The sequence below is a fragment of the Mustelus asterias genome, chromosome 5, assembly GCF_964213995.1.
Source record: "Mustelus asterias chromosome 5, sMusAst1.hap1.1, whole genome shotgun sequence".
Lineage (NCBI taxonomy): Eukaryota > Metazoa > Chordata > Chondrichthyes > Carcharhiniformes > Triakidae > Mustelus > Mustelus asterias.
In genome coordinates, this window is record NC_135805.1 from 147,810,168 (window position 1) to 147,823,650 (window position 13,483).

Below are 13,483 nucleotides of genomic sequence, written 5' to 3' on the forward strand. Positions count from 1 at the left end.
GGGGGTCTAATCAAAAAGAAAAAAGAGGCATACATGAGGTCCAGGCAGCTAAAAACAGATGGAGCACTGGAGGAATACAGAGAAAGTAGAAAAGAACTCAAACAGGGAGTTAGAAGGGCAAAAAGGGGTCACAAAATGTCCTTGGCAGACAGGATTAAGGAGAATCCTAAGGCATTTTATACATACGTTAGGAACAAGAGGGTTGTTAGGGAAAGAATCGGACCTCTCAGGGACAAAGGAGGGGAATTATGCTTGGAACCAAAGGAAGTAGGAGAGATCCTAAATGAATACTTTGCATCAGTATTCACAAAGGAGAGGGACATGTTGACTGGTAATGTCTCAGAGAGATGTGTTGACCCATTCGAAAAAATCTCAATTACAAGGGAGGAAGTGTTAGGTTTTTTAGGAAACATTAAGACAGACAAATCCCCAGGGCCAGATGGCATCTATCCTAGACTCCTCAGGGAGGCAAGAGATGAAATTGCTGGGCCTCTAACAGAAATCTTTGTCTCTCCACTGGACACAGGTGAGGTCCCAGAGGATTGGAGGATAGCAAATGTGGTCCCGTTATTTAAGAAGGGTAGAAAGGATAGCCCGGGTAATTATAGGCTGGTGAGCTTGACATCCGTGGTAGGGAAATTGTTGGAGAAGATTCTTAAAGTTAGGATATGTGCGCATTTAGAACTGAATAATCTAATTCGCAATAGACAGCACGGTTTTGTACGAGGGAGGTCATGCCTCACAAATTTGGTTGAGTTTTTTGAGGAGGTAACAAAAACGATTGACGAGGGAAGGGCCGTGGATATCATCTATATGGATTTTAGTAAAGCATTTGACAAGGTCCCTCATGGCAGGCTGGTGCAAAAGGTTAAATCTCACGGGATAAAAGGTGAGCTAGCTAGATGGGTGGAGAACTGGCTTCGCCATAGAAGACAGAGGGTAACAGTGGAGGGGTCTTTTTCCGATTGGATGTCTCTGACTAGTGGAGTTCCGCAGGGTTCTGTACTGGGACCTCTGCTGTTTGTGATATATATAAATGATTTGGAGGAAGATGTAGCTGGTGTGATCAGTAAATTTGCGGATGACACAAAGATTGCTGGAGTTGCGGATAGTGATGAAAATTGTCAGAGAATACAGCAGGATATAGATAGGCTGGAACATTGGGCGGAGAAATGGCAGATGGAGTTTAATCCAGATAAATGCGAAGTGATGCATGTCGGTAGATCTAATGTAAGGGGGAGCTATACAATAAATGGCAGAACCATCAGGAGTATAGACACACAGAGGAACCTGGGTGTACAAGTCCACAGATCCTTAAAGGTGGCAGCACAGGCGGCGAGGGTGGTCAAGAAGGCATATGGCATGCTTGCCTTTATTGGATGGGGCATAGAATATAAAAGTTGGCATATGATGTTGGAGCTGTATAGAACGTTGGTTTGGCCACATTTGGAATACTGCGTCCAGTTCTGGTCGCCACACTACCAGAAGGACATGGAGGCTTTGGAGAGAGTACAGAAAAGATTTACCAGGATGTTGCCTGGTATGGAGAGTCTTAGCTATGAGGAGAGGTTGGGTAAACTGGGGTTGTTCTCCCTGGAAAGACGAGGATGAGGGGTGACCTAATAGAGGTGTATAAAATTATGAAGGGCATAGATAGGGTGAACCGTGGGAAGCTTTTTCCCAGTTCAGAGGTAACGAACACAAGGGGTCACGGGTTCAAGGTGAGGGGGGCAAGGTTCAACACAGATGTCAGGGGGATGTATTTTACACAGATGGTGGTGGGGGCCTGGAATGCACTGCCAAGCAAGGTGATTGAGGCGGACACGCTGGGATCGTTTAAGACTTATCCAGATAGCCACATGAACAGACTGGGAATAGGGGGATACAAACGAATGGTCTAGTTGGGCATATGAGCGGCGCAGGCTTGGAGGGCCGAAGGGCCTGTTCCTGTGCTGTATTGCTCTTTGTCCTTTGTTCTATTCCTCAATCTATCAAATATTTATCTCCCTCCACTTTAAATGCTTCTCACGTTCCAGCCGCCACCACCCTTTGGCCTGAGAATTCCAGAGATTCACCACCATCCGTGAGCACAAATGTCTACGCACCTCAGTTGTCAATGACAGACCCTCTATCTGTCCACTCATTCAAAGCTCTCGCACTCGTGAAAACATCTCTTCATCTATCCCAAGGAATACAGACCGGTATTATTTAGTCTCTCTGAGAGAAATCATCCAAACTCATGGAACCTTACAAAAATCTAACACGATTCCACTGGGTAGATTCAGAACGAATGTTCCCAATGGTGGGGGAGTCCAAAAGCTGAGGTCATAGCTTGAGGAAAAGGAGCAAAACTTTTAGGACCGAGGTGAAGAGAAATTCCTTCACCGGTGTTGAATGTGTGGAATTCACTACCACAGGGAGTAGTTGAGGACAAAAAGGTTTTGGAATTTCAAAAATAAATTAGATATAGCTCTTGGGTTTAAAAGGAATCAAGGGATATGAGGGAAAGGTGGGATCAGGATACTAAATTTCAGGATCAACCATGATCATAATGAATGGCGGACCAGGGTCGAAGGGCCGAATGTCCTACTCCTTCTTCTAGTTTCTACGTTAAAACGTCAATATTATTGCATTTTTACTGTTATAACAAATTGAAATGTTTTGCAATGTGTCCTTCAGATTTCATATGAGTAAAGTAGACCTCTGCAACAAAAATTATCCGCCAATCTTGTCAGGATTTAACTTGTGCAAAATCAGCCACCAATGAGAAAGGGGTAAATAACAGAAATTGACGTAATCCTAAATGAGCCAATCATGAAAACTGGTTCTCAGCAATCCTTCATTAGCATAGAGCCCAGGGCTTGGTGATGAAAGAAGCGGCCCTGGTGTCTGCAGTGAAACAGTACCATGGCTGAAGACAAGAAAACAGCAGGAGCACCCAAGAAAGGGTCCAAGAAAATCGTGAAGAAAACGGCCTCGAAGGGCAGCAAGAAGAGGAAGAGGACCAGGAGGGAGAGTTACTCCATCTACATCTACAAAGTGATGAAGCAGGTTCACCCCGACACCGGCATCTCCTCGAAGGCCATGAGCATCATGAACTCGTTCGTTAACGACATCTTCGAGCGCATCGCGGGTGAAGCTTCCCGCCTGGCCCATTACAACCGGCGGCAGACCATTAGCTCCCGGGAGATCCAGACCGCCGTGCGCCTGCTGCTGCCCGGGGAACTGGCGAAGCACGCCGTGTCGGAGGGGACAAAGGCGGTGACCAAGTACACCAGCTCCAAGTAAAACTGCACAATGCACTGAAAAAATATACCCCAAAGGCTCTTCTAAGAGCCACCCACACCTCCCAACAGAGCAATGCCATCTGTACAGAATCCTTTTCGAGTTTTGTTTTTGAACAAACATTTCCTGCAATTGTATGTGTGTGCCTGAAACACAAAGGCTCATGCAGTTTCACTGCCCGTGTTTGTCCGTTTAGTCGGTGTATGGTAATACTTTTATTATCAGCGTATGTTATTGTGTGAGCGGGTGTCAGTATTTGTGTGATGATTTTGTACGTGCATTGTAGTTTGATCAATCTGATAACTCAGTTTTTGTCAGCATCAGTATGTGTGGTGGTGTATGTGTATCTGTGGTTGTTTCGGTTGCGGCAATTTTCTATGATAGCTGACTCAGTTTTTGTCAGGTATGTGTGATTGATGCCTTTGTATGTATCATCGTGTATTTGCGTTCGTATGTTAGTTTTCTGAGCTTGTGTCGATCGTTTTTGTCGATTATTAAAATTAATACTCCGCCTTTGTTCCGCCCGTACTAAGCCAAATCCTTCAAGCTTCAGTCACCTGATGTTTGTTCTCTTTCGTTGATAGAATGAATTCAGTATGTGCCAATATGTAGCAGTTCGGTCTCCAGTTTACAACAGTTTAAAATAAAAGCCAGCACTTCGTTTTGGAATCATCGTTTAAAATTCACTTAATCTTTGAAGCCTCATTTCTGCAAAGATTAACCTGAAAAAGTGTCAGGTTACAGAATGTGTGAATAGGCTGTTCGGTCCAAGAAATTGAACACACAGAAAAACTAGCTTACAGCAACGAAGCTGTGGTTTATGAAGAAATGTATAATAATCCGTCAGGAGAAATGTATTTGCGAAATCTAATAGCAGATTGAGAATTATTGCCTCCTGATGTGAAATTCTATATCAAACCGCTGCTTATTTCACAAATATATTGGCAGCCTTTTCAAATCTGGGGCAAAAAGAAAACCGTTTGGCGCCTGGGAAATTTGGCGCGCTTTATTTTCCATCCTCGTCGCATTTTCCTGTCTGGATTGATGAAGAATGAGCTGTTTGATTGGTACCATGAACCAGCCAATGGGACCCAGTGCAGAGGGTCCAGTCGCAAGTGTGCCCAGCACTATTCTTGAGGAAGGTACAAGAGGGGCAATAGTGGGTAGGTTTTATCAGACTCCTGTGAGTTCAACAAGCTGCTAGGAGGGGTGACCCCGATTACCCAAAGGCTATTTTCAGAGCCATTCACATTCTCTATGAAAGGGTTACGATATTTGAGTTTTCACTAGAGTAGCAAAGCTTTATTTTATTGTATGAAGAGGCAGGCACTTCAGCCATTGTCAGCATCTCCCCAGATGTATCACATTTATTTCCAAGTTTAATTTTATTTATTAGGGTCACAAGTACAAAGAACAAAGAAAATTACAGCACAGGAACAGGCACTTGGGCCCTCCAAGCCTGCACTTACCATGCTGCCCGACTGAACTAAAACCCCCTACCCTTCTGGGGACCATATCCCTCTATTCCCAGCCTATTCAAGACGCCCCTTAGAAGTCCCTATTGTATCTGCTTCCACTACCTACCCCGGCAGCGAGTTCCAGGCACCCACTTCCCTTTGTGTAATAAAAAAAATTGCCTCGTACATCTCCTTTAAATCTTGCCCCTCACACCTTAAACCTATGCCCCAAGCAATTGACTCTTCCACCCTGGGAAAAAGCTTCTGACTATCCACTCTGTCCATGCCCCTCAGAATCTTGTAGACTTCTATCAGGTCGCCCCTCAACCTCCATCATTCCAGTGAGAACAAACCAAGTTTCTCCAACCTCTCCTCACAGCTAATGCCCTCCATACCAGGCAATATCTTGGTAAATCTTTTCTGTACCTTCTCCAAAGCCTCCACATCCTTCTGGTAGTGTGGTGACCAGAATTGAACACTATATTCCAGTGCGGCCTAACTAAAGTTCTATAAAGTGGCAACATGACTTACCAATTTTTAAACTCAATGCCCTGGCCAATGAAAGCAAGTATGTCGTATGCCTCCTTGACTACATTCTGCGCTGCCACTTTCAGTGACCTGTGCACCCAGATCTCTCTGCCTATCAATATTCTGAAAGGTTCTGCCATTTGCTGTATATTTCCTATCTGCATTAGACCTTCCAAAATGCATTACCTCACATTTGTCCGGATTAAACTCCATCTGCCATCTCTCCACCCAAGTCTTCAACCAATCTATATCCTGCTGTATCCTCTGATGGTCCTCATCACTATCTACAAATCCACCAACCTTTGTGTTGTCCGCAAACATACTAATCAAAACAGTTTTATTTTCCTCCAAATCATTTATATATATTACAAACAGCAAAGGTCCCAGCACTGATCCCTGAGGAATGCCACTTGTCACAGCCCTCCATTCAGAAATGTACCCTTCCACTGCTACCCTCTGTCTTCTATAACCAAGTAAGAAGTTTAACAACACCAGGTTAAAGTCCAACAGGTTTGTTTGGTAGCAAAAGCCACACAAGCTTTCGGAGCTACAAGCCCCTTCTTCAGGTGAGTGGGAATTCTGTTCACAAACAGAGCATATAAAGACACAAACTCAATTTACATGAATAATGGTTGGAATGCGAATACTTACAACTAATCAAGTCTTTAGGAAACAAAACAATGTGAGTGGAGAGAGCATCAAGGCAGGCTAAAAAGATGTGTATTGTCTCCAGACAAGACAGCCAGTGAAACTCTGTGGGGGTTACAAATAGTGTGCCATGAACCCAATATCCCGGTTGAGGCCGTCCTCGTGTGTGCGGAACTTGGCTATCAGTTTCTGCTCAGCGACTCTGCGCCGTCGAGTGTCGCAAAGGCCACCTTGGAGAACGCTTACCCGAATATCAGAGGCCGAATGCGCGTGACCGCTGAAGTGCTCCCCAACAGGAAGAGAACAGTCTTGCCTGGTGATTGTCGAGCGGTGTTCATTCTATAACCAAGCCAGTTTTGTATTCACCTTGCCAGCTCACCTCTGATCCCATGCGACTTCACCTTCTGCACCAGTCTGCCATGAGGGACCTTGTCAAAGGACTTACTGAAGTCCATGTAGACAACATCCACTGCCCTACCGTCATCAATCATCTTTGTCACTTCCTCGAAAAACTCGATCAAGTTAGTGAGACACAACCTCCCCTTCGCAAAACCATGTTGCCTCTTGCAAATATGTCCATTTATTTCCAAGTGGGAATAAATACTGTCTCGAAGAATCCTCTCCAATAATTTCCCTACCACTGATATAAGGCTCACTGGCCTGTAATTACCTGGATTATTCTTGCTACCCTTCTTAAACAAAGGAACAACATTAGCAGTTCTCCAATCCTCTGGGACCTTTCCTGTAGCCAATGAGGAAACAAAAATTTCTCTCAGTGCCCTAGCAATTTCCTCCGTTGCCTCTCTGAGTATTCTGGAGTATATCCCATTAGGCCCTGGGGACTTGTCAACCTTAATGTTTCTCAAGAACCCCAATGCCGCCTCCTTTTTGACCTCAACATGACTCAAACTATCTACACACCCTTTCCCAGACTCATCGACCAAGTTCTTCTCTTTGGTGAATACTGAAGCAAAGTACTCATTTAATATCTCGTTAATTTCCTCTGGCTCCACGCATAGATTCCCTCCTCTGTCCTTGAGTGAGCCAACCCTCTCCCAGGCAACCCTCTTGCTCTTTATATACGTATAAAAAGCCTTGGGATTTTTCTTCATCCAGCTGGCCAATGCTTTTTCGTGACCCCTTTTAGCCCTTCTTACTCCTTGCTTAAGTTTCCTTCTACTTTCATTGTGTTCCATACTTGCTTCATATGTTCCCAGCTTCCTAGCTTTGACAAATGCTTCCTTTTTCTCGTTGACTATGCTCACAATATCGCTCATTATCCAAGGTTCCCAAAACTTGCCATACTTATCTTTCATCCTTACAGGAATGTGCCGGTCCTGAACACCTATCAACTTACACTTGAAAGCCTCCCACATTCCAGATGTTGATTTGTCCTCAAACATCTGACCCCAATCTACATTCTTCAGTTCCTGCCTAATATTTTTGTAATTAGCCTTCCCCCAATTTAGCACCTTAACTTGAGGACTACCCATATCTTTATCCATCAGTACCTTAAAGCTTACAATTGTGGTCCCTATTCCCAAACTGTTCCCTGACTGAAACATCGACCACCTGGTCGGGCTCATTTCCCAATATCAGGTCCCTTCCCTAGTTGGACTATCTACATATTGTTTCAAGAAGCCATTCTGGATGCTCCTTACACACTCTGCCCCATCCACGCCCCTAGCACTAAATGAGTCCCAGTCAATATAGGGAAAGTTAAAATCTCCCACCACAACAATCCTGTTACTTTTACACCGTGCCAAAATCTGCTACATATCTGTTCCTCTATCTCCCACTGACAGTTGGGCGGCCGATAGTAAACCCCAACATTGTGACTGCACCCTTCCTATTCCTGAGCTCTACCCATATTGTCTCGCTGTATGAACAATGAATGAATGAACACCGCTCGACAATCACCAGGCAGGAGTGTTCCCTTCCAGTCGGGTAACACTTCAGCAGTCACGGGCATTCAGCCTCTGATCTTCAGGTAAGTGTTTTCCAAGGCAGCCTTCACGACACATGACAACACAGATTCGCTGAGCAGAAACTGATAGCCAAGTTCCGCACACATGAGGACGGCCTCAACTGGGATCTTGGGGTCATGTCACACTGTCTGTAACCCCCACAACTTGCCTAGGCTTGCAAAATCTCACTAATTGTCCTGGCTGGAGACAATACACACCTCTTTAACCTGTGCTTGGCCCTCTCTCCACTCACATTGTCTGTACCTTTAAGACTTAATTACCTGTAAAGACTCACATTCCAACCATTATCTTGTAAATTGAGTTTGTGTCTTTATATGCCTTGTTTGTGAACACAAGTCCTCACTCACCTGATGAAGGAGCTTGAGACTCCGAAAGCTAGTGCTGCCAAATAAACCTGTTGGACTTTAACCTGGTGTTGTGAGATTTCTTACTAATATTCTCCTTAACCAGTAGTGCAACTCCCCCACTCCTTTTACATCCCCCTCTATCCCACCTGAAATATCTGTGTCCTGTAATGTTAAGCTGCCAATCCTGTCCTTCCCTTAACCAAGTCTCAGTAATGGCAACAACATCATAGTTCCAAGTACTAATCCCAAGCTCTAAGTTCATCTGCCTTACCTGTTACAACTCTAGCATTGAAATAAATGCACTTCAGTCCACCAGCTCCTCTTTCATTAGTAACCACACCCTGCCTGCTCTTTCTCAGGTGAGTCTTATTGTCCCTACTCTCTGGTTCCCCTTCAACTAATTCACCTTTGCTTTGGATCCCACCCCACTGCCAAACTAGTTTAAATAGGTAGGCTTACATTAACACTAAAAAATGAAGTTACTATGAAAATCTCCTCATCACCACACTCCAGTGCCTGTTCGGGTACACTGACGGAGAATTTAGCATGCCCAATGCATCTAATTAGCATGTCTTCCAGACTGAGAGAGGAAACTGGAGTGTCCGGAGGAAACCCACGCAGACATGGGGGGGGGGGGGGACGTGCAGACTCCACACAGACAGTGACCCAAGCCGGAAATCATACCCAGCTCCCTGGCACTGTGAGGCACCAGTGCTAACCATTGTGCATCATGCCACCCAATTCAACTACCAGTACAATGAGACTTAAAAACTACACCAATATAAGTCCAAAGATGTGCAGGTTTGATGGATTGGCTATGCTAAATTGCCCCTTAGTGTCCAAAGTTGGGCAGGCGAGATGGATTGGCTATGCTAAATTGGCCCTTCGTGTCAACAATGTGTAGGTTAGGTGGATTGGCTATGCTAAATTGCAAGTCGCAAGTTCATTCCAAATATAACACTCTGGTCCCCTATGTGAACAAGCATTTAATTCTACATTTACCAATTAGTGGTACTGTGTGCAAAGGTGAGATAAATTTGACTTTTGCCACTCTCCAGTAAGGTCGGTGTTTGTGGAAATGGTTAGGTCTCTCCTGAGTTATGTAAAGGTGGGATTTATTCAGATTTAGACAGACTGTTGATGTGAAATTCATTCTGACTCTCAACCTTTGGCAGTATGCTTAATGGCAGAAGTAGCAAATGTATTTTGGATTTTTCTCTTTTATAATCTGTATGAATTGAGATTTCCTTCTGAACCTGACAGGCACTGGTATTGTTTGTAAGTGTGAAATGTTTTCATTATCTATCAGTCTCTAATGTACATGTGCACGAGGAAACAGTTCAATATCAAGGTGAAATCAACTCAATTTTATTCACACTCTGGGAATATCGGCGAATGTGGAAGTCTTTCTGACTCCAAAGCTATGGTAAAATGTGTGTGTTTGAGAGGGTTTTTCTTCTCGAATTATCGGTTTAAAGTAAAGCTAAAGGTGATTAATTAGTCACAAGTAAGGCTTACATTAACACTGCAATGAAGTTACTGTGAAATTCCCACAATGTTATGCGATTCTAAAATTAATTCTTCTGATATGCTTCTCTTTTGTTCTCAATATTACTGTGAGATGAATGCTGTATCACTCAGTCAATATGTATTTGATGTGATTTAAAACTGAGTGTTTTGAATTATATGTGTGCATCTGTGTTTTCTTTTGATCTGGTATTATATTTGACTGTGATTCATTATCAAATTGTCATTCTGTGTCTCAGTGCCAAACATGGTGTAAGTGTGCAGCAATCCTTAATCTTCGAGCTGTTATGATGGTCATCCATGTATTTGCAAGATCCATTACATAATTTTCCACACTTTAGTACTCAATACTTTGGTCTGTATGACTATTTGAATTTTGTTTTCCTGTTGTATCACATTATTTGCAGATTGTTTGTATTAATCTAAGGAGGAATATTGGCCAAGCCTATTATTTCTATCTGTCTGGTTTTAGATCAGAGTTGTCGGCGTTGATCGTTTGTGAATACTGACCAGTGTGAATTGAAAGGATATCTGTTATTTTATGAATATGAAGAAGAGGAATGCATCCATCTGTCAATGCCAATCAACATGTTTGTACTGCTCCATGCATGTGTGTGCTTTTTAATGTAACTCCAGTAGGTTGGACTGCAGCTATCCCCATGATAGCAGAAGTGATGCCAGTTCTGCATTTGTGATTGGTTATTTATTAGTGTCACAAGTAGGCTTACAGTAACACTGCAATGAAGTTACTGCAAAAATCCACAAGTCGCCACACTCCGGTGCCTGTTCGGGTACTCTGAGGGAGAATTTAGCATGGCCAATGCACCTAACCAGCACATCTTTTGGACTGTGGGAGGAAACGGGAGCACCCAGAGGAAACCCACACAGGCACGAGGAGAACGTGCAAACTCCACACAGCCAGTAACCCAAGCTGGGTGCCTGGCACTGTGAGGCAGCAGTGCTAACCACTGTGCCACCATGCTGCCCAATGGTAACTACAGTTGTGAGGAACAGGTCATAATATACCTTCTGGCTTGAGATGAGAAATTATGCAATATATTCTGGCTCCAAAAAGTTTATTGCTTTGAAAACAAGAAACAGAAACAACATATTATGTAAGTTACAAACTGATGTGGATTGGAATATGTTGATGATATTATAATGAGTGAGTATGTCCATATTTTGTCTAAGGGCTGTTGAGGACCAAGAGAGGTGCAAAGATTGCAAACGTCTGCCAAAGCTGCTTGGTAGGAGCATTAGGTTTTTGTAAGTTATCAGCATCCAGACACAATTGAACCTCTGACCTATTCCTCGATTTGGACTTGTCTGACAGTGCAGTAAAAGTGTCACAGTGCTGGTGTTAATCTCCCATTGCAGTGTGACTACCTGCAAAATTAAGCATCATGTCCTACAAGTGGCAAGCACAGGCTGAATAATCAGGTCTGTTGAACTGAGGTTAAAGCTGGTGTGTTTAACAGATTGGAGGAAAGAAATCAGCACTGATCTATGGGGGGATTTCCAAATGCGCAATTTTGGAAATCTCATTGAACAGGATGTTTGAAATGTATCCCTCCACACTTCGCTGCTGCATGAACTAACAGCATTTTGTAAATATTCCCCATTTTCACAGAGTGAGCCGCTGCTCAAATTGTTCACTGCCCAATAGCAACAAGCAGGACGAGATTGGAATGGAAACAGAAAGTGCTGGGAAATCTCAGTCAGTCCGGCAGCATCTGTACAGAGAGAAACAGAGTTTAATGTGTTGAGTCCAATATGAATCTTTACTACAAGGTCCCACATCAGAGGTTAGCATGTGAAATTACAGCACGTGGGATTGGGGATAGTGCATTGAGATGGAATGAAAACTGGTTGGCAGGCAGGAAACAAAGACGAGGAATAAAACGGTATGTTTCCAATGGTCAGCAACGACGAGTGGGGGAACCACAAGGATCACTGCTGGGACTCCAGCTATTCACAATGTACCTTAATGATTTAATTTAAATGAGGGAACTGAAAGTAATATTCAAATTTGCAGATGACACAAAGCTGGGTGGGAGGCTGAGCTGTGAGAATGATGCAGAGTTGCTTCAATGTGATTTGGACAAGTTGAGTGAGGGAGCAAATGCTTGGCACATGCAGTATAGGGTTAGTAAACCTGAGGTTATCCACTCTGGTAGCAAAAACAGGAAGGCAGATTAAGTGAATGGCTTCAGATTGGGAGAGGAGAATGTGCAACAGGTCCTTGGTGTCTTTGTACTCCAATTGCTGAAAGTATGCATGCAAGTGCAGCAGGGGGTAAACAAGGCAAATTATATGTTGGCCTTCATAGTGAGAGGATTCGAGTACAGGAACAGAGGTGACTTGCTGCAATTTGGACTTTGGCCAGACACACCTGGAATACTGTGTGCAGTTTTAGAGTTGTAGAGTCATGCACTGACAATAATTACCTCTAAAGTCACGCTAATCCCATTTTCCTGCACTTTTCCCATATCCTTCAATGTTGTGATAGTTCAAGTGCTTATCCAAATACTTTAAGATTGTAAGGTTTCCATTACCTTTCCAGGTAATACATTCCAGAATCCCACCACCCTCGACTCTTTCTTTCATAAATCCCCTCTGAATCTCCTGCCTCTTACCCTAAAACTATGCCCCCTTGTGATTGACCCCACACCTGAGGGGAACAGCTGCTTCTTATTAACCAGGTCCAGATCCTTCATAATCTTATACATCTCAATCATGTACCCCCCACCCCACCCTTCTCTGCTCTAAATAAAACAATCCAAACTTGTTCTGTTCAATTTCTCCTCATAGCTCAGATGCTCCGTCCCAGGCAACATCGTGGTGAATCTCCTCTGTACCCACTCTAGTGCTATCACATCCTTCCTATAGTGAGGTGACCAGAACTGCACACAGTATTCTAGCTGTGGCCTAACCAATGCTCTGTATAATGCCAACATTATCTCCTTGCTCTTGTACTGAATACAACCACTGATAAAAGCAAGCTTCCCATATTCCTTTTAAATATCCTATTCACATCCTCTGCCACCTCCTGGGATCTGTGAATAATTACCTCGGCATCTCTGTCCCTCCGAACTACCCAGTGTCCGGCCATTCATTAAATTATCCCTCCTCTTGTTTCTTCTTCCAAAGTGCATCACCTTGCACTGATCAGAGTTAAGTACCATCTGCCACGGCTCTGCCCATTTGAAAAACCTACGTATATTTTCCTGCAACCTATGACCTTCTTCATTATTAAACACCCTACCAATATTGGTGTCATCTTCAAACTTATTTATCATTCCCCCACATTGTTATCTATATCCTAGGTAGAATCCTACATTGCAGAAGGAGGCCATTCAGCCCATCGAGTCTGCACCGACCACAATCCCACTCAGGCCGTATCCTCATAAACCCTAGCTGGTCCCCCTAACACCAAGGGGCAATTTAGCATGGCCAATCAACCTAACCAGCACATCTTTGGACTGTGGGAAGGAATGGAGCATCCTGAGGAAACCCACACAGACACAGGGAGAACATGCAAACTCCACTCAGACCCTCCAAGCCGGGAATCAAACCCAGGTCCCTAGTGCTGTGAGGCAGCAGTGCTAACCACTGTGCCACTTATATACAACAAATAATAAGGGACCTAGAACTGATCCTTGTGTCACACCACTGGACACCGGCCTCCAGTCACTCAAACAGC

At 43.9% G+C, this 13,483-nt stretch overlaps 1 protein-coding gene and 1 long non-coding RNA gene across 2 annotated transcripts in view; one reads left to right on the top strand and one right to left on the bottom strand.

The window, feature by feature from the left end:
• The first annotated feature begins 2,491 nt into the window (after positions 1-2,491).
• On the top strand, positions 2,492-3,971 carry LOC144493903 (histone H2B 7). The gene has a single exon (XM_078213489.1). The coding sequence runs from the start codon at positions 2,908-2,910 to the stop codon at positions 3,286-3,288; it is 381 nt and encodes a 126-aa protein (XP_078069615.1). The 5' UTR covers positions 2,492-2,907; the 3' UTR covers positions 3,289-3,971.
• Positions 3,972-10,841: 6,870 nt separating this feature from the next.
• Positions 10,842-13,483, bottom strand: part of LOC144493908 (uncharacterized) — a 37,114-nt gene continuing 34,472 nt past the window's right edge. Inside the window, exon 4 of the long non-coding RNA XR_013497807.1 lies at positions 10,842-11,513. This is a non-coding gene — a long non-coding RNA (uncharacterized LOC144493908). The remainder of the gene's footprint in view (positions 11,514-13,483) is intronic.